Source organism: Odocoileus virginianus, chromosome 22 (assembly GCF_023699985.2).
Source record: "Odocoileus virginianus isolate 20LAN1187 ecotype Illinois chromosome 22, Ovbor_1.2, whole genome shotgun sequence".
NCBI classification, from domain to species: Eukaryota; Metazoa; Chordata; class Mammalia; order Artiodactyla; family Cervidae; genus Odocoileus; species Odocoileus virginianus.
Window position 1 is genome coordinate 31,474,880 of NC_069695.1, and position 26,930 is coordinate 31,501,809.

Consider the following 26,930-nt stretch of genomic DNA (forward strand, 5'->3'; position numbering starts at 1 on the left):
ATTTTTATTTACCTTTTATGTTTAATTTTTAACCAGTGTGTCCTCTAATGGATTCCTACATACAAAAAATGCACATGGTTGGTCTATATCACAGCCATACCACAAAGTCAGTACATTTTAAATTTCTAGTAACCCATACAAATAAAAAAAAAATGTATACACATTATATTTAAGTACATTTAAATTACTAAATGTAATATTTAAATATAATTAATATTTCATTTAATTAGTAAGTACAATTAAATTAGTATTAAATTAAGGTTTAATTTAACAAATTTTAAATCTTAAAAGTATAAGATTAAATTCTTATCCCTAAATTTTCTATCACCACAAAATGGTGATAATGTGCATAGTTATTTGGAATTTGAGCTTGGATAGTTAAACAGTCCTGATCTAGAGTCATAGCTTAGTTTGTCAACTAGCTATATGAATTTGAGCAAGTTACTGAACATCTTTAAGCCTCAGTTTCCTGATTTCTAAAATAAAAATCAGACAATGACTATCTCACTGGATCATAATTAAATGACAAAATAATAATGCATGAAAAGCACCCTTATTAAACAGCCAGCACACAGGAAATGTTCAATCAACATCAACTAAAATTGCTATTATATGCAGAAATAATGTGGGTAAGGATTACCACATTGTCTTCAGAATCAAGTTTCCAAGAGAGCCAAAACACAGCAAGATAGAAAGATGCACAAACTTTCAGTGAAATTTAAAGATAATCAAGATAACCTACAGTGTAAAAACTAGGCCAGAATAGAGGCCGAGTGATCAGCCACATTCACCCTGGCTGGCTGTCACTGGTCTGTCTGTGAATTTGTCAGACTCCTGAGCTCCCTCCCTTTCTAACCTATCCCTTCTCAAACCCAGAGCATACTTCCTTGGCTTATGTTAGCAAGTGTCTCTCTTCATGACCATTTTAGCATCACACCCCATTACTAGACATATACATTGGAGAACACCCCTAAGAGTGATTCTTAAGCTTTGCTCCACCTCAATCCACCTCATCTCATAGACAGCTACTGGCTGTCTAGAAACAGAAATGAGATTAACTCAGTACCAGAAAGAATACTTAATCCAGTGGCTCTCTACTCAGGTTGCACATTTCAATCATAGAGGAGATTAAAAAGAAAGAAAGAAAGAAAGAAAAGCCAAACCAATTAAATCAGAATCATTCAAGCATTAGCACTGTCTAAAAGCTCCCAGTGAATTCTGAGGTGCTGGCATGACTGAAAATCTCTTACTGAACACCTCACATCTTTTACATCCTTGCTTTCCTCTGATTAGCAACCACTATACTTTTGCATGGTGCATAGCTCATTATGGCTTCTTTGGTAGTTCAGATGATAAAGAATCTGCCTGCAATGTAGGAGACCAGGATTCAATCCCTGGGTCAGGAAGATACTCTGGAGAAGGGAATGGCAACCCACTCCTATATTCTTGCCTGAGGAATCCCATGGACAGAGGATCCTGGCTAATTTGCATGGCGCTTTTACATGAAAAAAACAGTTCATACAGATCATATTATCTCATGTTCATTCTAGAATTCTGTACAGATGCTTTGCTTTCACAGAGAGATGCATATTTGACTTGGGGATTTTTGTAATTGTGAAGAATGAGATTTTTCCCTCTATTTTTCTATAATAAAAGAGTTTGTGAGATAAACACACACCTAAAAGTGAAATGTAACTTAAGTGAGGGAGAGTAGACTCCTCCAATTTTCATGAGATTTTAGAAATTAAGAGAAATGTGACAGATGAAATAAAATCTTTTAACTTAAGTAATAAAATCAAAGAGCAGGGGCAAAAATAGCCAGAGAGTGAGAGAAAGGATACATTGGAGAATATGAAAAAGAAGTTTCTGGAAATAGATGTTAATCTCAATTTCCTAAAGTCCTCCACTGGGACATTTAAATTGTAGAGACAGAATGCTCAGGGAAACTCACTTCACCAAGACGGGGTTGAGTGAAATTTTGCCACTCGGAGTAAGTGTATCTGGAGTTCTCCATCTCAACAGCGCCTCCTCTGCAGGAGTCCAGGGTGTGATGATGCCCGGCCCCGCGGCACGACTCCAAGGTCTGGTGTCCTCCTCTTACCATTTCAATGGTTTCCTGCCCTCCATTTTTGACTCCAGATCCCATAGTACCACAAAAGCTCTGGTTAGCGTTGTTGACTGTCTGGGTCATAAACCCATTGGCAGAACACTGAAATGAAATAAAAGAAGACAATTCATATCAGTTGGAAACGGAATCAAAGTAAAGTCACAAGAAGGCAAAGGAGAGAACTCGTTTACTCCTAAATTTTTTTATTCATTCATTCATTCAACAGACATTCATCATTTTCAATTGTGTGCCCAGTCTAGGGCACACAATGTAAAAATTGGGACATGGTCCCTCAGTGGCCCCAGTGAGCTCTTAGTCCAATGAGGCAGAAAAACAGACAATTACTCTAGGAATATGATTCCCATGATGTATAGGTGAACACATCAGAGGGCTTCCATAGCGGCTCGGTTGGTAAAGAATCTGCGTGCAATCAAGAGACCACCTACAATGCAGGGGACCCAGGATCCATCCCCGGTTGAGGATATTCCTTGGAGAAGGAAATGGCAACCCACAAAGTATTCCTGCCTGGGAAATCTCATGGACAGAGGAGCCTGGTGGGCTACAGTCTATGGGGTCACAAAAGTTGGACACGATTTAGTGACACCACCACATAGGTGAACACAGAATGCTAGAGGGACACAGAGGAAGAGTATGAAAATTCACACTCAGAGAAACTAAGTGGGGCATGCTGGGGAAACTCCAGGCTGACGGACTCCTACTTGAAATGGGAGAAAAATACATTATCTACAAAGAGATCTAGATGCAAAGGCAAATAGAGTTCCTTCAGGGTTCTCAATTATAGCCTGTTGAGAATGGCTACCACTGATGGTTCAGAGAGAGAGAAGCTGGAGAGGTCATAAAAGGCTATGCTAAAATTTTTCAGAAAATCTTGAAGACTATCAGTTCAGTTCAGTTCAGTTCAATCACTCAGTCATGTCCGACTCTCTGTGACCCAATGGACTGCAGCACACCAGGCCTCCCTGTCCATCACCAACTCCCAGAGTTTACTCAAACTCATATCCATTGAGTCCATGATGCCATCCAACCTCTGTCATCCCCTTCTCCTCCTGCCCTCAATCTTTCCCAGCATCAGGGTCTTTTCAAATGAATGAGTTCTTCTCATCAGGTGGCCAAAGTACTGGAGTTTCAGCTTCAACATCAGTTCTTACAATGAATATTCAGGAGTGATTTCTTTTAGGATGGACTGGTTGGATCTCCTTGCAGTCCAAGGGACTCTCAAGAGTCTTCTCCAACACCAGAGTTCAAAAGCATCAATTCTTCAGTACTCAACTATCCTTACAGTTCAACTCTCACATCCATACATGACTACTGGAAAAACCATAGCTTTGATTAGACAGATCTTTGTTGGCAAAGTAATGTCTCTGCTTTTTTATAAGCTTTCTAGGTTGGACATAACTTTTCTGCAAAGGAGCAAGTGTCTTTTAATTTCATGACTGCAGTCACTATCTGCAGTGATTTTGGAGCCCCAAAAAATAGTCTGTCACTGTCTCCAATGTTTCCGCATCTATTTGCAATGAAGTGATGGACCCAGATGCCGTGATCTTAGTTTTCTGAATGTTGAGTTTTAAGCGAACTTTTTCACTCTCCTCTTTCACTTTCATCAACAAGCTTTTTAGTTCTTCACTTTCTGCCATAAGGGTGGTGTCATCTGCATATCTAAGGTTTTTGATATTTCTCCCAGCAATCTTGATTCCAGCTTGTGCTTCTTCCAGTCCAGCATTTCTCATGATGTACTCTTCATGTAAGTTAAATAAACAGGGTGACAATATACAGCCTTGAAGTACTCCTTTTCCTATTTGGAACCAGTCTGTTTTTCCATGTCCAGTTCTAACAATTGCTTCCTGGCCTGCATACAGATTTCTCAGGAGGCAGGTCAGATGGTATGGTATTCCCATCTCTTTAAGAATTTTCCACAGTTTGTTGTGATCCACACAGTCAAAGGCTTTGGCATAGTCAATAAAGGAGAAGTAGATGTTTTTCTGGAACTCTCTTGCTTTTGCAATGATCCAATGGATGTTGGCAATTTGATCTCTGTTCCTCTGCCTTTTCCAAATCCAGCTTGAACATCTGGAAGTTCATGGTTCACGTATTATTGAAGCCTGGCTTGGAGAATTTTGAGCATTACTTTGCTAGAGATGAGGGCAATTTGAGCATTCTTTGGGATTGCCTTTCTTTGGGATTGGAATGAAAATGGACCTTTTCCAGTCCTGTGGCCACTGCTGAGTTTTCCAAATTTGCTGACAAATTGAGTGCAGCACTTTCACAGCATCACCTTTTAGGATTTGAAATAGCTCAATTGGAATTCCATCACCTCCACTAGTTTTCTTTGCAGTGATGCTTCCTAAGGCCCACTTGACTTTGCATTCCAGAATGTCTGGCTCTAGATGAGTGATCACACCATCATGACTATCTGGGTCATGAAGATCTTTTCTGTACAGTCCTTCTGTGTATTCTTGCCACCTCTTCTTAATATCTTCTGCTTCTGTTAGGTCCATACCATTTGTGTTCTTTATTGTGCCCATCTTTGCATAAAATGTTCCCTTGGTATCACTAATTTTCTTGAAGAGATCTCTAATCTTTTCTATTCTATTGTTTTCCTCTATTTCTTTGCATTGATCACTGAGGAAGGCTTTCTTATCTCTCCTGGCTATTGTTTAGAACTCTGCATTCAAATGGGTATATCTTTCCTTTTCTCCTTAGCCTTTTGAGTCTCTTCTTTTCATAACTGTTTGTAAAGCCTCCTCAGACAACCATTTTGCCTTTTTGCAGTTCTTTTTTTGGGGGACGGTCTTGATCACTGCCTCTTGTACAATGTCATGAACCTCCATTCATAGTTCTTCAGGCAGTCTGTCTATCAGATCTAATCCCTTGAATTTATTTGTCACTTCCACTGTATAGTTGTAAGGGATTTGATTTAGGTCATACCTGAATGGTCTAGTGTTTTTCCCTACTTTCTTCAATTTAAGTCTGAATTTGGCAATAAGGAGTTCATGATCTGAACCACAGTCAGCTCCCGAACTTGTTTTTGCTGACTGTATAGAGCTTCTCCATCTTTGACTGCAAAGAATATAATCAGTCTGATTTTGGTATTGACCATCTGGTGATGTCCATGTGTAGAGTTTTCTCTTGTGTTGTTGGAAGAGGGTGTTTGCTATGAACAGTGCATTCTCTTGGCAAGACTCTGTTAGCCTTTGCCCTGCTTCATTCTGGACTTCAAAGCCAAATTTGCCCATTACTCCAAGTGTTTCAGAGAAGGGAATGGCAACCCACTCCAGTACTCTTGCCTGGAGAATCCCATGAATGGAGGAGCCTGGTGGGCTGCAATTCATGGGGTCACTAAGAGTCAGACAGGACTGAGCGACTTCACTTTCACACTTCACTTTCATGCATTGGAGAGGAAATGGCAACCCACTCCAGTGTTCTTGCCTGGAGAACCCCAGGGACGGGGGAGCCTGGTGGGCTGCTGTCTATGGGGTCGCACAGAGCCGGACACGACTGAAGCGACCTAGCAGCAGCAGCAGCCAGGTGTTTCTTGACTTCCTGCTTTTGCATTCCAGTCCCCTATGATGAAAAGGACATCTTTTGGGGGTGTTAGTTCTGGAAAGTCTTGTAGATCTTCATAGAACCATTCAACTTCAGCTTCTTCAGCATTATTAGTCAGGGCATAGACTTGGATTACTGTGATATTGAATGGTTTGCCTTGGAAACGAACAAAGACAGTTCTGTCACTTTTGAGATTGCATCCAAGTACTGCGTTTCAGACTCTTTTGTTGACTATGATGGCTACTCCATTTCTTCTAAGGGATTCCTGCCCACAGTAGCAGATATAATGGTCATCTGAGTTAAACTCACCCATTCCAGTCCATTTTAGTTCACTGATTCCTAAAATGTCGATGTTCACTCTTGTCATCTCCTGTTTGACCACTTCCAATTTGCCTTGATTCACGGACCTAACATTCCAGGTTCCCATGCAACACTGCTCTTTACAGCATTGAACTTTACTTCCATCACCAGTCACATCCACAACTGGATGTTGTTTTTGCTTTGGCCCTGTTTCTTCATTCTTTCTGGAGTTAGTTCTCCACTGGTCTCCAGTAGCATATTGGGTACCTACTGACATGGGGAGTTCATCTTTCAGTGTCCTATCTTTTTGCCTTTTCATACTGTTCATAGGGTTCTCAAGGTAAGAATACTCAAGTGGTTTACCATTCCCTTCCCCAGTGGAGCACATTTTGTCAGAACTTGAAGACTACGGGGACTCAAAATAGGGTTTTAATAAGAGGCAGGGGCCCTTTTTGGTTTTTTTTCCGCAGCACTAGGTCTTAGTTGCGGCAAGAGGAACCTTTGTTTTGGCATGCAGGAACTTTAGTTGTAGCATGTGAACTCTTTGCAGCATGCAGGATCTAGCTACCTAACCAGGGATCTAACCTGGACTCCCTACATTGAGAGTGTGTGGTCTTAGCCACTAGACCACTTGGAAGTCCGAAGTGACATATTTTTTCTAGCTAATATTAGACAGCAATGTGAAAGGCAATACAAAGGAGACAAGTTGAGTGTCACGGATATCAGAGAAGTCACGAATAATTCTAGGTGAAAGATAACAAGGATATAAACCAAAGTAGAAACAGTGATGATTAAAAGAAGAGGATGGACATCACAGAGAGCTTACTGGTGGTTAGATGGATGAGGCAGCACAGGGAAGGGTCAGGAGTTATTCTTATGTGTCCTGCTTGTACAACTAGATAGATGGCATAATTCACAGACATGAAGGATGCACTTGTGGGTGAGAGGAGGGTGAGCAAGTCAATTTTGGACATGGTAAACTTGAGAAACCTGTGGCTATCCAAGATGAGTATATGAGAATGTGGTCTGGAGCTCAGGTGAGAGACCTGAGCTGAAGTGTAATTCTGGGAGCTGAAACCATGGGAGTAAATGATCTCATCCAGAGAAAACTGCAGACTGAAAGAAAACAAGCTAAGAATAGAACAACAAGAAAAATCATGTTTTAGGTGGTAGATAAAGGAATTAGAGCTGTAACAGAATTGATCTGGAATAGCCACTGAGATAATATAGAACCAATTAGGCATGACTCTGAAGCTAAGAGAGGATTAGGGTAAGGTCAGTGGTGCAGAAAAAATCCATGTAGGGTAAGAACTGGCTCAAATAAAGTGAGCACCCATGAGTCAAGTAAAAAGGTGGTCAGTGGCGATCCCCGGCAGGAAAACTTCCTGAGTGCTGGGTGAACAGAACTACAGTCAGAGAAACTGAGTAAAAATCTTTCTCTCAAAAAATCAGTTTCAAAGAAAAAGAAATACGGAGAGATCTAGGGGAGGACAGAGTCAAGAGAATGTTTAAAAATGGAAAAGATCTGATTGAACATTAACTTAATGGTGGAACTGCACATCAACCCTCCAGGCCATAGAGGAGAACCTGAGTTATAGCAAATTACAACCTTGGTGTATCCGTTCAAACTGTAAACCTTCACTTTCATGACAACACTCCCAGGATAAATAGGCACCGTTATGCCATCTTCTTACCAATTTATTTTTTATATTGAATAGGCAGGGTCTCTAGCAAAACAAAAATTTTCAAGTTCAGATGATTTACTGAATCTGAAACATATCCATAAAAATCATAAATACTATATCACTGCCTTGGGAAAAAAATACAAGTAAAGAGAACTGAAAAGTAGCCATTTGGTGGCGCTGCTACCCTACATTTTTCGTTTAGGTTGTTGCTACAGTAAAATTCTATTACCAAAAAAAAAAAAAAATTCTTATTATCAAATCCTCTTGATGGCATGAGTTAGTCATTATAAGTACATGCTCAGAGATCCTATTTTGAAGCTAATGAAAGGGGAATTGAAAATAAACTAAAATCAAACCTGAACCCACACTGCCATTTCACATGCTCTCTAATCTTGGCTCCTTCCTACCCACCTCCAAGGACCTCCCTCAAGTTTATTCTCACGGGGTATCAACAACTCCTTCTCCACATCAAGGATTCTCAGATTTACCTTTCCAGTTTTGATATTTTACCCAACTCGCAACCCCATGTGAATGCCTTTGACTTAAACTCAAATCTAAAGTTACCACCTTTACTCATTGCATTAAAATAAGTTTACAGATAAACTGTGAAATATTGTTGCATTTTGTAAAAATATGCCTAAAATTATATACTGGTATAAAATTAATAATTTCAAGTCCTTTTGAGAAGTGCTGGTAACAGAGAACAGGTAAATAGGTGTATGTTATAGCAAAGCGGCTGATCAAAGTCACTGACTCCAGCATCAAATGGCAAAGAAAAACCAGTGAGTACAACTCAGTCATTCCATTCCTAGACATAAAATAAGAAGTTACTATGAGTAAAATAGGGATAGGAAATATTTTAAATATATAAATAAGATTGTTTACCACCAACCAAGGTGCAGTGGTAAAAGAATCCATAGGCCAAAGCAGGAGATGCAGGAGATGTGGGTTTGATCCCTGGGTCGGGAAGATCCCTAGAGAAGGAAATGGCAACCCACTCCAGTATTCTTGCCTGGAAAATCCCATGGACAGAATAGCATGGCAGGCTAGAGTTGATAGGGTCACAAGGAGTCAGACATGACTGAGCACTCAAGATGGTTTAAATAACCAAATAAAAAGTAGAGTCAGTGTGACAGAAGCTATAAGCCAGGGACAATGACTTTATATCAGGCCTTTTCTACATTTCAGGGTGAATATAGATATTTCTTATCAACTGTTTTTCTTTCACTTCCTTCCCACTATCAGACAAAATCATAACTCATCTATGTTTGACTTGCCTGCATGAGGAACCCTGTAATTATTTCTCCATTCATAAAATAGATTTAGTCCCTAGTCCTTGACTCATACTCTCTGGGCTTCCCTGGTAGCTTAGCTGGTAAAGAATCTGCGTGCAATGCAGGAGACCCCAGTTCAGTTCCTGGGTTGGGAAGATCCCCTGGAGAAGAGATAGGCTACCCACTCCAGTATTCTTGGGCTTCCTTGGTGGCTCAGTTGGTAAAGAATCTGCCTGCAATGTAGGATCCCTGGGTTGGAAAGATCCCCTGGAGAAGGGAAAGGCTACCCATTCCAATATCCTGACCTGGAGAATTTCAAGGACTATAAAGTCCATGGGGTCACAAGGGTCAGACACAACTAAGCAATTGCAACCCCATCAACTCTAGCCTGCCAGGCTCCTCTGTCCATGGGATTTTCCAGGCAAGAATACTGGAGTGGGTTGCCGTTTCCTCCTCTAGGGATCGTCCTGACCCAGGGATCAAACCCACGTCTCCTGCATCTCCTGCTTTGGCAGGTGGATTTTTTTACCACTGCCCCATGGTTGGTGGTCAACAATCTTACTCATACATTTAAAATATTTCTTATTCATCCATATTTTAATTTTCCCATAATCATTATTCTAGAAGAGCTATCGAGCTCATGTTGAAACTACCAAAAGATCCCAACTATTTATCCTCCCCAGTCCTAGGTCTTCCCAATCTTGTTGGTCAGCATATCAGTTCAGCATCACACTGCTTACATTATGCCACTTTCATGCAGAAAAGCCGTGACTAGCTCTCCCTTATCAAGAGAATAAATCCAAAACCCTTAGTGTGGCATATAAAAGTCTCATATCCCACTGCTTTCTTGTTACATCTTCTTCCTCCAGAACCTAATTCAAGTGTCAAATCTCTATTCCAGAACATCATTTCTTCCATTTTAAATCAATTTATGTCCTATTTGTTGAATAATCCCTACTTTGCCATTTCCTTTTTTCATTCATCAGGCTGTTGTTAATATCTTCACTTTCAAGCCCTTCCTATTCTTTAAGTTACAGACTAATCTGTGAATCTTCCACCAGGCCTTTCTGTTTCATCCAGACATCATGAATATACTTACGCAGCATCCGTATCTTTGAAATCCACCTGTACCCTAAGAAATTGGTGCTGTTTATCGTACTGTTCCTATTTAGTTTTCCCATATGAGTAGATTCAATTTTTCATAAAGTGCAATCTTTTTGAGGGGAGAATATGCCTTATAAGAACTCTTTCATATATTTCCCCCAAAAGAGAAGTGTAGCGCCAAGCACCGCAGAGATATGTAAGAAAAAGTAGTGACAGTTCTCTTCTGATCTAAACCCGTCCCCACACACATACATTTATTAAAACACATGTATCTTTTTTGTATTTTCTTAGGTTATCTTGAGTTCTCAGCAAGCTTTTCCTATTATAAATGGTCAAGGAGTGAGATAAACAGATAATATCTGAAAATACACATTGTAGAGAGCAGTCCAAAAGATTGCTCTTATAGTAAATTCACAACATCAAAGAAGTCATAGTAAATCATAACATGAGAGGGTGGAAAAAAGATAACTAAAACAATGTATCTGGTGTAAGATGTTTAATAAATGCCACTACATAAGTATTAGAATATTGGCAGATAAAATATTTATGCCTACAAAATCTGACCAAATTAAGAATATAAATTAACTCCTAAATTTTGTAGTAACTTCATAAGGATGAGTTAAAGAAATTATGCAAAATACTCAGATATAAATATCCATTTTTTAAAACAATTACTTACCACCTTATCATCTCCAGGTGCTTCTGTGTTTGATATAATTAGATTTTGCTGGGCCAAATCTTCAGGAAAACCTTTTTTATTTCTGGCACTAACAACTCCACATACTAAAGTTAGCAATATAGCTGAGTTAAAAACAAAAACAAAAAAAAGTTTAACAAAATGCTCATCTTTTATTTCTTATTAGCTAAGATGCGCAAGAAAATAAGACACTGAACATGGTGTCCCACAGATGACCTTGGCCTTTCTAAAGAAATAGGCCATGATTTAGCTTACTTTTAAAATTTAAAGTAATTATATTTATATTTTGATTACAGCCCTCTTTAAGAGTTTGAATTCCACCCACCATTTAAGTATTTCAAATCATGAATTTTTTAAAAATTAATGACTTTTATTTAGACAAAGACTTTAAAGAGATTTACTGACTCACAAAAGAATGGTTTGCCAATGTGAAAATATAACAAAACAGACTTCTCCTCCCACCACCACCCGCCCCAAAATAGAGTTATCTCCCCAGGTGTCTTAATTAAACTTACTTTGTAATTTGCCTATTCAGAATTCTCATTCTACCTCATAATTGTACGAAGCTGGAATATGTGATAATAAACTAATAGCAACAGCAACAACAATTCTTTACAAGATTCAATAAGCCCTCATACCAAGGACTGCCAACCTACAGCCCTGAATCCAGCTCACCATGCTGTGTATCACTCATGAGCTGTGGTTTTTATATTTTTAAATGACTGAAAAAATTCAAAAGAATAATAGTTTATTACATGTGAACACTACATGAAATTCAAATTTTAATGTCCATAAATCAAGTTCTAATGGAACACAGTTATGCCAGTGGTTTAAATATTTTCTATGGCTGCTCTCTTGCTACAAGAGCAGATGTGATTGGTTACAACTGAAACCATACGATCTGGCCCTTTACAGGGGCTTCCCCTGGTGGCTTAGATGGTAAAGAATCCACCTGAAATGCAGGAGACCCAGGTTTAATCCCTGGGTCTGGAAGATCTCCTGGAGGAGGAAATAGAAAGTGGACCAAATCCAGTTACCTTTGTGGCCCCTTGTTACTTTTCTGGCTCCATTTCTTACTCCTCTTCCCTCATCCCCTACTCTCAAGCCACTTCAAGCTCCTTGCTTTCCTTGATTTCTCCAAGCATTCCCTCACCTTAGGGCCTCTGAACTGACTTTACCCTCTGACCCAAAGCTCTTGGCTGATTCTTTCACCTCTTTCAAAAATCATCAAGAATAACCTTCTCACTTAGGCTGGCCCAACCATCTATTGAAAATGACCATCACTAACATCCAACCCCACCCTCACCTATACACACTCTACCTCACTACACACCCTAATTATTTGGCTCTATTTTTCCCTCCAGGGTATTTAATTTATTTATCACTTTACTGTCACAAGAAAGACTTTGTTTTGGTTTGTTAATTTTCATCTGCTTTGTTCACTGATGAAACCCAAGCACCTAGACACTTCCAGTATATAGTAGGTGCTCAACATATATTGGGCTTCCCTGATAGCTCAGTTGGTAAAGAATCCACCTGCAATGCCGGAGACCCTGGTTCGATTCCTGGGTCAGGAAGATCCTCTGGAGAAGGGATAAGGCTACACACTCCTGTATTCTTGGGCTTCCCTTGTGGCTCAGTTGGTAAGAAAGGAAAGGCTACCCACTCCAGTATTCTGGCCTGGAGAATTCCATGGACTGTATAATCCATGGAATCGCAAAGAGTTGGACACAACTGAGTGACTTTCACTTTCTCTTTTTCAACATATTAATATATGTTGAACATATTAATATTTGTTCATATTAATATATGTTCAACATATTAATATTTATTTTGTTGAGTTGATAAAAACAATGAACACGTTAAAAATGTACCATGCATTGCTTTAAGCTCTTCATATGCATTAACTCAGTGAATCTTCAGTGTTACCCCATAAAATAGCTATTATAGGGCTTTCCTGGTAGCTCAGTGGTAAAGAATCCACCTGCCAATGCAGGAGACATGGGCTCAAACCCTGGTTCAGGAATATCCCACATGCTGTGGGACAACTAAGCCCATGAGCCACAATTACTGAACCCATGTTCTACAGCCCGTGAGTGGCAACTACTGAGCCCACATGTCACAACTACTGAAGCCCATGCCCTAGAACCCATGCTCCACAACAAGAGAACATGCTCCACAACATGCTCACACACAATGAGAAACCTGGGCACTGAATAGAGAGTAGCCCCCACTCACTGCAACTGGAGAAAAACCCCCAGGCATGCAGCAACAAACACCTAGCACGGCCATAAATAAAGAGATAAATAAAACTTCTTAAAAAATGAATAAGAAAATAAGCTTCTACAATCATCCCCTTTACAGAGGATGAATCTGAAGCACAGTAAAAAGGAACTTGCCCCACATAACACGGCTTAAAAATAATACAGCCAAGGTCCAAAACTAGACAGTCTGGTTCCAGAGTCTTACTCTTAACCACTAGTCCTAATACAGAATAAAGGAATGACAGCTAAAATAGACTAAAGGACTGAATGGAAATGAAAAGACAAGAAAAAACATGGCACCACTGGCAACTACACAATTGGTGAGAAGGAGGTTAACAGAATTTAATAAACCTGGCAGAGGACACCTAAGAAGAAATACTGCTGTGATTTGAACATCTCCCACAAATCTGTAACTGAAACGAAATGATGCAAAATGCATGTGGCTTTTGGTGGACTTGCATGTGGCAGAAATTTTCAGATTGTTTGATTTGATTTAAAAGAGGTAGTACGAGGACCAAGAAATATAAGCTACACAATGACGGGTTTGGCACGATCTAAGGAATTTTCAACTGTTGTGTCCCAGTATGAAGTCTCTGATCTCAAACAGGATCTTGCTACCTCTCACAGAAAAGAGGCAATCAGAACTCAGAAAATAACACAAAAAGAATTTGTAAAGGGGACTCATGTCTGATGGATGGTGGGACAAGATTTCTTTTTAAAGACCTTTTCTTGCACTCATATTTATCTTTTATGTTAACACTGGGTAAATAAAGAGACTTACAGAAAAGTAGTGCTATGCCCAGAAGTATGGCCAGGATCGCCCATTTGCCAAGTATCACGTCCGCACTCCGCGCAGCAGCCCGGCATTGAACGGGGTTAGTACAATCACAGAGGTTCACTCTCAAGGTTTTTGTTGCAGATAGCCCTGCTCTGTCTTTTACGGCAACAGGAATGAAATATTCTTGAAATTGAGCATTTTTCTGATATGCAAGACGGGCAGCTGTATCTGAAAGAAAATAAAGGAATTAGGAATTATATTTTTAATGAACATAGATTCCTCTTTTAAAATTTGTTCTACCACCTCTATTTTTTAAAGATATCATTCTTGGGGAACCACCTGCCATGTGAAAATGAATAAAAAAAGATGAAGATCTTCAACCTTTTCAAGCACTAATATCACCCTATATATGTCACCCACTGTAATTTTTTAGAAGAGAGGCTTAAAGAAATAACTTGGCATTGCAGTGACCCAGTAGCATTTCAGCAATATTTAATATCCCCTTATCTCTTCCCTAATCAACAAGCTAATGACACTAGATTGGCTCTTGACATACACTCTAAGCATTTCTCAAAAGTAGCAGGTTACAGTACTCATAAAAAATTAACACCAATAGATAAACATAACAGATGCCCTATGTTCATATTCTCTTATTCATTTACCTCCTGGTACCTGTCCACTGTCTTTAGGTATAAGACAATTTTTCAAAACACAACAGACCCTTCGTTAATAGCACTTTCCCTCTGGAAGTAATCTCAATACCAGAAAGCTAATGAACATCCCCCAGGCTAGCTATAAGGCTCACATCAGCATGGATATAGTTATATCCTGACAACACAAATTTCTACCAACTGTGATATTACCCCCATGATATTGTTACCTTATTTCAATGATCCATATCATCAACTGACCAAAAGCTCCACACACTTTCAATGGCAACAACAATCTTTTGGGTTTTGTAATAAATGAAATGACAAATTACCGCAATGTACCTCCTGGAAGTGATCTGTAATGTTTAAGTGTTTCTTAAATGCACTGTTAGAGCTATTAAGAACTTCGAAGATTTCTGGCTGTACCTCAGACCCAAAGCTCCCCAGAGGAATGTGAATTACCACTGAGGGTTATTTGGAACTTTTGCAGGATTATATTGTGCTGTAAGTAAAACCTTTCAAATCCCTCTCGACCCTCAAGACCCCAAGCTGAGCCATATCCATGTCTCATTCATTCATATTAGTGCAGCAGCCTCTGACTTTCCTTGTCATTCAACTCTGTCCTCTTCAGATTACCCTCCTAATTGTTATCCCTGTCACTTCTTTAAAGACAAAAATTCAATACAGCATTGCCTTGCATGCATACTCTCAATGCGTACCTGCTGTCACCAGCCATACAATGGTCAGTCTGGCTGGTATAGAAGGCCTTTCACCACTAGATTTCATCCTACCTCCTGCCAAGCTCTCGGCATTCCTACTAAAACCTTCTAAACTCTCACAACGCCAATGCTTACTTATTGTCCTGGTATTTTCCTTCTTTTATGCATATTTGTTTATTGATTATTGATTAAACAAACATCTATTAAGCAGTTAGTATCTACTAAGCACTGGACTAGGTGCTGAAAATACACAGATGGGTTACGAATGTTCTCAGGAAGTCATGTATTACAGCAGAAAGGTAAACAGATAATAACACAACATGAAGATTATATGTAGACAGAATAGGTGGATAGTAGGTTCTCCATAAACATTATGAATTAATACCAAGCTAAGAAGTGGGAGGGCTTCCCTGATGGCTCAGTGGCAAAGAATCCACCTGCCAAAGCAGCAGATGCAGATTCAATCCTTCCTTCTCAGGGATCCTTCTTAGATCCACTGGAGAAGGAAATGGCAACCCACACCAGTATTCTTGCTTGGGAAATCTCATGGACAGAGGATCTTGGCGAGCTGCAGTCCATGGGGTCACAAAAGAATCAGACATGACTCAGCGACTAATCAACAACAGCAAAGAAGTGGGGAGGAGGTATTCTAGGCAGAAGGAACAGCATGTGCAACAGTCAAATTGCACAAAAGAGCATAGTATAGTAACAAAACAGTAGTGACCTATGGCTGTAACATAGAAAACTGCACCCTCTAGAAACTACCATTGTACAAGGTTGCACTGCAGGCTTCAATGGCTGGCCTCTGTCCATAGCCTACTGTGTTTCCTTCCAGAACATCACAGAGTGCTTATCCCATATGCCCAGATAGCTCATTTCCAGAGTTTGCTTACACTAAGGTGCCCATCTTCTGTTTTTTTTCATCTTACTGCAGTTACTTCAAAAACACAGCAAAAGCAATTTGTTTTAATAATAAGTTGCCCCAAATTTTAACAAGGATTGTTATCTTTGTTGTAAATGCAAACTTTGCCTTCATAAAAATTATGAGTTTTTTCATTTTATGTATTAATACAATATATAACACAGGCCCCATACAATATTTGCAAAAGCTAAAGTTAGCCTTCTAAAATCTGCTCATGAGAACCCATTTTACATTATGCTTCATGTGAATAAAACAATAAATCCATCCTCAGTTATTTCAGAGCACACAAATTATTATTTTTCATAAAATACCATTAACTCTGGTGATTGTCCATAGTCTGTTGATTTCTGGAGAAGTGTTTGCCAAGCTGAAGTAAAATGGAGCACCGTTGCTGGAATCGTCATGATCAATAGCCGAAATGTCAACATGCTCCATGTTTGTTTTGCAAATGACTAGATAATCTTGAAGTATTTCTGGTGGATTATCATTCACATCTTCAATGCTCACTGCGAGGGTTCCAGTACATGATCTACCATCTAGGAAGAAAGAAAGAAAGTTGAGTGTAGTTCGCAGTTTTTTAAGAAAAAAAAATAATAAGCTAGATTCTAAATATGTGTGGGTTTTTTAATTTTTTTAATTTTATTTATTTATTTACGGCCGTGCTGGGTCTTCATTGCTTGCACATGGGCTATCTCTAGTTGTGACAAGCCAAGGCCACTCTCTAATTGCAGTGCACGGGCTTCTCATTGCAGCGGATTCTCTGGCTGCACAGCATGGGCTCTGGGGTACGTGGGCTCAGTAGTTGTGGCACACAGACTTAGTTGTCCCACAACATGTGGGATCTTCCCAGACCAGTCCCCTGCATTGACAGGCAGATTGATTTTTTACCACTGAGCCACCAGGGAAGCCTCTGGGGTTTTTTTTGATAAATAAACTGATAATTAGAGAAAATGGCAAGTAGGAAGGTAAATGGATAAATGAAACCTGTAGAGCATCTGAAAGGACAACTGTGCTGTTGATAGTATCAGGTGTAACTGCCCATAAACTTTTTACCGAAAAGTAAAAATAAACGTCTGGATTTCAAACTCTCTATTTCCTTGGGTTCCTTTTGGTACAGATGTTAGAGTAAAGTGACCACAGAAAAGCTTTTCTAATACTGGTACACATTTAAACCACCTAGGCAGAAAAAATATATGATGTCCAGGCTCCCAGACCAGGGATTCTAATTCAGTTGGTCTAAGATAGTGTCTAGACCTTGAAATTACTTTTAAACATTACCAATTATTTTCATAGTTAGCCAGGGTTGAGAAACTCTGGGTTTCCTTAAAGAACAGAATGCAAAGAAAAAATCATTTCGACTCTATAGTCAGCTGAGCTATTTAATGACTTAATTTTAAAAAAAACATAAAGAGATCCAGAACAGTCTGGTGACCCCATTTCATCTAGTCCTAGACTTGAGTTTCATCTCTGCCCTCTGACACAGAGATCTATAAGTTTGTAAGATGTTGCCATGCCAGGAATACAAAGATAAAGAAGGCATGGTTTCATGTCACCAAGCAGTTTCACCTTGTTTTATGGTTAAGATAAATAGAAACAATCTTTAAAGTAATTTCTAAGAACTCTATATACTTGGTGGCTCTGATGGTAAAGAATCTGCTTGCAATGCGAGAGACCTGGATTTGATACCTGGGTTGAGAGATCCCCTGGAGAAGGAAATGGCTACCCCCTCCAGTATTCTTGCCTGGAGAATACCATGGATAGAGGAGTCTAGCAGGCTACAGTCCATGGGGTCACAAAGAGTAGGACATGACTGAGCGACTAAGACTTCACTTTCAGCACAAGAATATGGGCTTCTCAGGTGGTGCAGAGGTAAAGAATCCACTTGCCAGTGCAGGACACACAAGAGACTCGGGTTTGATCCCTGGGTCAGGAAGATCCACTGGAGAAGGAAATGGCAACCCACTCCAGTATTCTTGCCTGGAAAATCCCATGGACAGAGGAGCCTGGTGAGCTACAGTCCATGGGGTCCCAAGAGTAGGATAAAACTGACCACACACACACACGTATGTGATTGTGTGTGAATCACAAAAGTGATTCTGCTCAAAAATAACTGCAGTTTATTCTCTAACTCTTCCATAATATCCCAAATGTTATAAACTCGTGTTTTACCTTGATCTATTGCCATGACTGTAATATTATACAACTCATTTCTGGGAGTTATAACCTCCCTGTCCAAGGTTTTGTAAGTCTCTACTGAGCCTGAACGTTCATTAATGGTGATCCACTCTTTAGGATCATGCAATATTTTGTACCTGTTAATAAAGAATAAAAATGATTTTAGCACTACAAAATGTATTGATATATTAGTGTCCAATTATTACACATACATTGTAAGTATGTGGTTATAGATTTCTTTGTACCTTAAACCACTGGCACTTTTAGTTTCAGGGTCATATGCCTTATAGCCATTGATCTTTGAACCCACTGCGGAGTTTTCTTTAATCCGTATATACTGGACTTCAGGGCTGCATTCAGGCCCTTCATCCTGATCCTTCACATGAACTGTGACCATAGCTCTGTTCATGGTTGTCATCCTGAGTGCAACATCTCTAGTAAATGGAGCTTCATTGGTCACTCCAATTTCCAGGACCATTTGATGGTTTTCTTCATAATTCAGTGGCTTTCAAAAAAAAAGGACAAGTATATCAACATCAGTGTAAAATACATTTGGTATTTCAAATACCAAGTGAACTTTTGTCACTATAAACAGTACTGCATAAATTCTGTGCTCCCATTTAGCCAATATTGACTTTCATCCTTCACTAAAGAGAGGTGATTTTTCACTACACTTTTAGCAAAAGAGGCCTGAAAGTTGTGGAATCCAATTCCTAAAATATTTCTATAGCTCATTCTTACTAAGGGAAAATATTCTGAACCTGAAGATAATACAAAACCAGGACAGAATTCTGGCCTTGTTTAGAAGATGAACTTAAGGGTCATCTGACTCATGGACAATGTTCAACTTACTATTAATATTTTCCATTGACAAGGGCTCTTATAAAATTAGATGTTGACTTGCAACTGAGATGGTAGAGTGATTTTATCTCTGATATAAACCATATTTCAAATGCATGTTTGAATTGTCCTATAAGGTATGCAACTGAGCAATATTTATTTCAGCTTTTTCTTGTAATAAAATCCACACAGGTTCTCATTTCTTCTTAGAAATCTGCTTTGGCTTTTTGTCAATTCCCCTTTGTTGAGTAAGATTTTTACCCCTGTTCATCATCTATTTGCATGAAAATTTTATTTTTGACAATTTGAGAATTATACTTTGGTATCACCTGTAGTTTATCCAAAGAAATTATCACAGTGAAAATGCGCAGGAGGTGGTGCTAGCAGTAAGGAACTCACCTGCCAATGCAGGAGATGTAAGAGACACAGGTTTGATCCCTGTGTTGGAAAGATACCCTGGAAGAAGGCATGCAACCCACTTTAGTATTCTTGCGTGGAGAATCACATGGACAGAGGAGCCTGGTGGGCTATGTTCCAAAGGGTGGCAAACAGTCAGATACAACTGAAGTGACTTAGTATGCACACACCCAAGAAAAATATATGTGCTAATTGGTACTATTATTATCATCAGCCCCATTTTTCAAAGCAGGAAAATGGAGAAGAGTAGATAAATTAGTTTTCCCATGGCCAAAAGAAACTCATTTGCACTAGAGTTTGAAGCCATGTAGTCTGGTTTGAGTCCATATTCCTAACCACCCCACTATAATTCTGTGTTTTTTTTTAATATCTATGTCTTTTTTTTTGCATTTTTTTCATTTATTTTTATTAGTTCGAGGCTAATTACTTTACAATATTGTAGTGGTTTTTGTCATACATTGACATGAATCAGCCATGGATTTACGTGTACTCCCCATCCCGATCCCCCGTCCCACCTCCCTCTCCACCTGATTCCTCTGGGTCTTCCCAGTGCACCAGGCCCGAGCACTTGTCTCATGCATGCAGCCTGGGCTGGTGATCTGTTTCACCCTAGATAATATACATGTTTCGATGTTGTTCTCTCGAAACATCCCACCCTCGCCTTCTCCCACAGAGTCCAAAATTCTGTCCTGTATAATTCTGTTTAATTGATTGGCCAGCCTGTGAAATCTTTTGAGCCAATTCTTTCATTACAGCTGATTTATATACAGCAAATCAAGCTAAATCTAGAAAACACTATTTTACTGTATTGTAAAAATAAAGCATTTATCTTTTTTAAAATTGAAGTATAGCTGATTTATAGTGTTGTATTAATTTCTGCTATACAGCAAAGTGATTCAGTAATATATACACATGGTTTTTTATATTCTTTTCCATAATAGTTTATCTCAGAATGTTGAATATTATTCCCTGTTTTATACAGTAAGACCTTGTTGTTTATCCATTCTATACATAATAGTTTGCATCTACTAACCTCAAACTCCTAGTCCATCCTTCCTCCTCTCCTCCTCCCCCTTGCAATTGCATTTGTTTGTTCTCTATGTTAGAACAATTTTTCTTTGATTCTTTTTCTGCTTATTAAATAATCACTGGCTAAACATTAAACAAAATCAAAACTGAAGAGCAAAATTTTTGGTTTAAACCTTTCTCCACATCTCCACACCTGAGTATTATCAAGTTGAGATACTAATGTGCTGTGCTTCAGTCATGTCCGACTCTGCGACTCTATGGACCATAGTCCACCAGGCTTCTCTGTCTTTTACATCCCCTGGATTGAAATGCGGGTTCTTTACCCCTAGCACCACCTGGGAAGCATACTAATACTATTCCAATAAGAAGTCAAAAAAATTTCTGAATCTTAGAATCTGCAAAATGCATGTGAAACTCTTGACTCTCTTATTAAAAGCCCAGAAAATGTATCACCAAGAGAGAAAAAGGATTGATATCTGTTTATTTGTTGCTAGTGAACACTATCTCACAAATTGCATGCATTGCTATGGTCATGCTGAGAGTTAGAGCATCTGCTGGCAATGAGAAATGGATAGAAATTTAGAAAACAGCTGCTGCCCTGGAGGAGGTGCAGTTGTTTGATCTAGAGTTACTTGCTATAAGCACTAGAGTTTCTTTACGTAATTTTTTTTTCTTTACGTAGTTTTTAAGGCCCAAGCTAGATATTGCCTAAGTAGCTTAAACTCTCCAAAATTAGAAATCTGGTGAGATGAAACAATGATTAATGAAGAATTATGAATTATCCTCAACCACAGGGTATCTTCTTGTTTCTTCAATTGAAAAAATTTGTCCAAAAATATTCCATAATATCTCTTACCTGCACTAAGATGCTAACAACTCCCTAGAAAATATAATGTTGTGAAGATGGAACTAAAGATGCTCTGTGCTAAAATGACCAAGGGAAAAAAAGTCACAAAGTTGAAAGAATAACAGTGAATATTAGTATTAAATATATTATTAAAACAACTATAATTCAGCTGGGAAAAATATGACCAAGCAGTAGAAGAGGGTGACAGAGGATGAGATGGTTGGATGGCATCACTGACTCAATGGGCATGAGTTTGAGTCAACTCCAAGAGACAGTGAAATACAGAGAAGCCTGGCATGCAGTTCATGGTGTCACAAAGAGTCAGACACGACTTCGCCAATGAACAACAACAAGTTGGAGTAAAAGAAACATAGACTCAGATTCTGTCTCTATGACATCCAAGCAGTGTCACTTTATGTAGGTGTCTTAATGTATCTGAGACTAAGTTTTCTCTTCTGTACAGTTCTCAGAATGACATTTAACGTTAGTGCACACAGTAAGTGCTTTGCACTACAAGACAATTTTCTTTCTTGTTCTAGGTTAGGAACACAAAACAAAGGGTCTTTCCCAAAAGACCCTTTTCTGCCCTCATAACATGGATCCTAGAATGTAGTAGTGCAACCAACAGTACAATATATAGAACAAAGATATGTTTATTCAGTGCTGTTTGAGGTAATACTCTATCTCATCCTCAATATCACCTTTTAAAAAGGCCAACTACACCCAGGCTTATATTCAAAAGAGAAAGAGTGAGAACAATATGAGCTGCCAGATTATATCATTTAACTGTTGTTGAAGGAATTGGAAATATTTATCCTAGACAAGTTAAGTGTCGAAGGACATAAAAGCCTTTTCAAAATATTATACCTGTTCTGTAAAGCATTAGATATAAAACCTGGTCCAAGACATGTGTTACAGAGAGAATAATTTAGACACAGTATAAATAAGACCTTATGAGGATCAGAGCTCTCCAGACATGGAGTAAGCTGCCAATGGATATGTGGAGATCCTTAATAATCGAGAATGTTCAAGCATAAGTAGGTGCCTAATAACTGGTAACAAAATTATAGAAGAAAGACAGCATTAAAGCAGAACTGCTGGACTAAATAGATTAAATTATCTTACAACTTGTAAAGTGTATAATCTGAAACCATTTAATTGATTAAACCATTAATTGATTAAAACTTAACTTGCCTCTTAGGATATACAATGGAAAAAAGACAACCTCTTTAACAAGTGGTGCTGGGAAAACTGGTCAACCACCTGTAAAAGAATGAAACTAGAACACTTTCTAACACCATACACAAAAATAAACTCAAAATGGATTAAAGATCTAAATGTAAGACCAGAAACTATCAAACTCCTAGAGGAGAACATAGGCAAAACACTCTCTGACATAAATCACAGCAGGATCCTCTATGACCCACATCCCAGAATTTTAGAAACAAAAGCAAAAATAAACAAATGGGACCTAATGAAACTTAAAAGCTTTTGCACAACAAAGGAAACTATAAGCAAGGTGAAAAGACAGCCCTCAGATTGGGAGAAAATAATAGCAAATGAAGCAACAGACAAAGGATTAATCTCAAATATATACAAGCAACTCCTGCAGCTCAATTCCAGAAAAATAAATGACCCAATCAAAAAATGGGCCAAAGAACTAAACAGACATTTCTCCAAGGAAGACGTACAGATGCCTAACAAACACATGAAAAGATGCTCAACATCACTCATTATCAGAGAAATGCAAATCAAAACCACAATGAGGTACCATTACACGCCAGTCAGGATGGCTGCTATCCAAAAGTCTACAAGCAATAAATGCTGGAGAGGGTGTGGAGAAAAGGGAACCCTCTTACACTGTTGGTGGGAATGCAAATTAGTACAGCCGCTCTGGAAAACAGTGTGGAGATTCCTTAAAAAGCTGGAAATAGAACTGCCATATGACCCAGCAATACCATTTCTAGGCATACACACTGAGGAAACCAGATCTGAAAGAGACACGTGCACCCCAATGTTCATCGCAGCACTGTTTATAATAGCCAGGACATGGAAGCAACCTAGATGCCCATCAGCAGACGAATGGATGAGGAAGCTGTGGTACATATACACCATGGAATATTACTCAGCCATTAAAAAGAATTCATTTGAATCAGTTCTAATGAGATGGATGAAACTGGAGCCCATTATACAGAGCGAAGTAAGCCAGAAAGATAAAGACCATTACAGTATACTAACACATATATATGGAATTTAGAAAGATGGTAATGATAACCCTATATGCAAAAAAAGAAAAAGAGACTCAGATGTATAGAACAGACTTGTGGACTCTGTGAGAGAAGGCGAGGGTGGGATGTTTCAAGAGAACAGCATCGAAACATGTATATTATCTAGGGTGAAACAGATCACCAGCCTAGGTTGGATGCATGAGACAAGTGCTCAGGCCTGGTGCACTGGGAAGACCCAGAGGGATGGGGTGGAGAGGGAGGTGCGAGGGGGGACTGGGATGGGGAATACATGTAAATCCATGGCTAATTCATTGCAATGTATGACAAAAACCACTGCAATGTTGTAAAGTAATTAGCCTCCAACTAATAAAAATAAATGGAAAAAAAAAAAACTTAACTTGCCTCTTCAATATTCACAAATCAATCAATGTGATACACCACATTAACAAATTGAAAGATAAAAACCATATGATTACCTCAATAGATGCAGAGAAAGCCTTTGACAAAATTCAACATCCATTTATGATTTTAAAAAAAAAAAACCCTCAGAAAGCAAGCATAGAAGGAACATACCTCAACACAATAAAAGCCATATATGATAAACCCATAGCAAACATTATCCTCAATGGTAAAAAATTGAAAGCATTTCCCCTAAAGTCAGGAACAAGATAAGGATGCCCACTCTCACCACTACTATTCAACAGTTTTAGAAGTTTTAGACACAGCAATCAAGAAGAAAAAGAAATAAAAGGAATCCAGATTGGAAAAGGAGAAGTAAAACTCTTACTGTTTGCAGATGACATGATCCTCTACATAGAAAACCCTAAAGACTCCACCAGAAAATTACTAGAGCTAATCAATGAATATAGTAAAGTTGCAGGATATAAAATTAACACACAGAAATCCCTTGCATTCCTATACACTAGCAATGAGAAAATAGAAAGAGAAATTAAGGAAACAATTCCATTCACCATTGCAATGAAAAGAATAAAATGCTTAGGAATAAAGCTACCTAAAGAAACAAAAGACCTATATATAGAAAACTATAAAACACTGATGAAAAAATCAAAGATAACACAAATAGATGGAGAAATATACCATGTTCATGGATCAGAAGAATAATATAATGAAAATGAGCATACTACTCAAAGTAATCTATAGATTCAATGCAATCCCTATCAAGCTACCAATGGTATTTTTCACAGAACTAGAACAAATAATTTCACAATTTGTATGGAAATACAAAAAACCTTGAATAGCCAAAGCAATCTTGAGAAAGAAGAATGGAACTGGAGGAATCAACCTGCCTGACTTCAGGCTATACTACAAAGCTACAGTCATCAAGACAGTATGGTACTGGCACAAAGACAGAAATATAGATCAATGGAACAAAATAGAAAGCCCAGAGATAAATCCACACACCTATGGACACCTTATCTTTGACAAAAGAGGCAAAAATATACAATGGAGAAAAGACAATCTCTTTAAACAAGTGGTGCTGGGAAAACTGGTCAACCACTTGTAAAAGAATGAAACTAGAACACTTTCTAACACCATACACAAAAATGAACTCAAAAATGGATCAAAGATCTAAATGTAAGACCAGAAACTATAAAACTGCTAGAGGAAAACATAGGCAATACACTCTCTGATGTAAATCATAGCAGGATCCTCTATGACCCACCTCCCAGAGTAATGGAATTAAAAGCAAAAATAAACAAATGGGCCCTAACTAAACTTAAAAGATTTTGCACAACAAAGGAAACTATAAACAAGGTGAAAAGACAGCCTTCAGAATGGGAGACAATAATAGCAAATGAAGCAACTGAAAAAGAATTAATCTCAAAAATACACAAGCAACTCCTGCAGCTCAATTCCAGAGCTGCATAAGCAACCCAATCCAAAAAATGGGCCAAAGAACTAAACAGACAGTTCTCCAAAGAAGACATAAAGATGGATAACAAACACATGAAAAGATGCTCAACATCACTCATTATCAGAGAAATGCAAATCAAAACCACAAAGAGGTACAATCTCATGCCAGTCAGAATGGCTGCTATCAAAAAATCTACAAACAATAAATGCTGGAGAGGGTGTGAAGAAAAAGGAACCCTCTTACACTGTTGGTGGGAATACAAACTAGTACAGCCACTATGGAGAAGAGTGTAGAGATTCCTTAAAAAACTGGAAATAGAACTGCCATATGACCCAGCAATCCCACTGCTGGGCATACACACCACGGAAACCAGAATTGAAAGAGACATGTGTACCCCAATGTTCATCACAGCACTGTTTACAATAGCCAGGACATGGAAGCAACCTAGATGTCCTATCAGCAGACGAATGGATAAGAAAGCTGTGGTACATATACGCAGTGGAACATTACTCAGCCATTAAAAAGAATGCATTTGAATCAGCTATAATGTGGTGGATGAAACTGGAGCTTATTATACAGAGCTAAGTAAGTCAGAAAGAAAAATACCAATACAGTATATTAATGCATATATATGGAATTTAGAAAGATGGTAACAATGACCCTATATGCGAGACAGCAAAAGAGACACAGATGTAAAGAACAGATTTTTGGACTCTGTGAGAGAAGGTGAGGGTGGGATGATTTGAGAGAATAGCATTGAAACATGTATATTACCATATGTGAAATAGATCGCCGGTCCAGGTTTGATGCATGAGACAGGGTGCCCAGGGCTGGTGCACTGGGATGACCCTGAGGGATGGGATGGGGAGGGAGGTGGGAGGGAGGGTCAGGATGGGGGACACATGTACAGCTACGGCTGATTCATGTCAATGTATGGCAAAAACCACCACAATATTGTAAGGTAATTAGCCTCCAATTAAAATAAATTTTAAAAAATAAAATAAAAGCAAAAAAAAAACTTAACTTGCCAAATTATCAATCACTCATTATTTACTGTACCTTTACGACAGACAAAACACCTTCATTAGTTGCTTTGTCTGTACTGATTTTGAAATGTCCATTTTCATTGCCCTTTAAAATAGTAAAATTGGCTCTCCAATTGGCACTGTTAATCAAATCCTTATCTTCTATAGGTATTCTTAGGATTTCCACATTGACTGTGTTTTCCTCGACTGATGCTTCATACTGAAACAGAGAGAACTCATTAAAACCTTATTTTATAAGGGAAACTTCTACAAAGAAAGTAAAATATGTCTCTCACTCCAAAAGTACTTGTTCTTAAAGCTTTTGCCTAGATTATTTCAAAACATGAATCACAAAAGCATTGTTTTATTAAGGGTTATCTTTTAAATGAACAAAGAACTTTGATAGAAATGAAGACTAATACTATAGCC

At 38.6% G+C, this 26,930-nt stretch overlaps 1 protein-coding gene across 2 annotated transcripts in view; it reads right to left on the bottom strand.

The window, feature by feature from the left end:
* Positions 1-26,930, bottom strand: part of DSC3 (desmocollin 3) — a 55,924-nt gene that overhangs the window by 5,286 nt on the left and 23,708 nt on the right. The window contains exons 9-16 of one of the 2 annotated variants that reach the window (XM_020902005.2): positions 26,536-26,721; positions 18,485-18,744; positions 18,234-18,376; positions 16,376-16,600; positions 13,777-14,001; positions 10,714-10,835; positions 1,952-2,209; positions 14-55 (exon numbers count right to left, since the gene is read on the bottom strand). In XM_020902005.2, the coding sequence (XP_020757664.2) occupies positions 29-55; positions 1,952-2,209; positions 10,714-10,835; positions 13,777-14,001; positions 16,376-16,600; positions 18,234-18,376; positions 18,485-18,744; positions 26,536-26,721 (1,446 nt within the window). In that variant the 3' untranslated portion in view covers positions 14-28. Of the gene's footprint in view, positions 1-13; positions 56-1,951; positions 2,210-10,713; positions 10,836-13,776; positions 14,002-16,375; positions 16,601-18,233; positions 18,377-18,484; positions 18,745-26,535; positions 26,722-26,930 lie in introns of those variants that run through there. The other variant, XM_020902004.2, reaches the window with a different exon arrangement.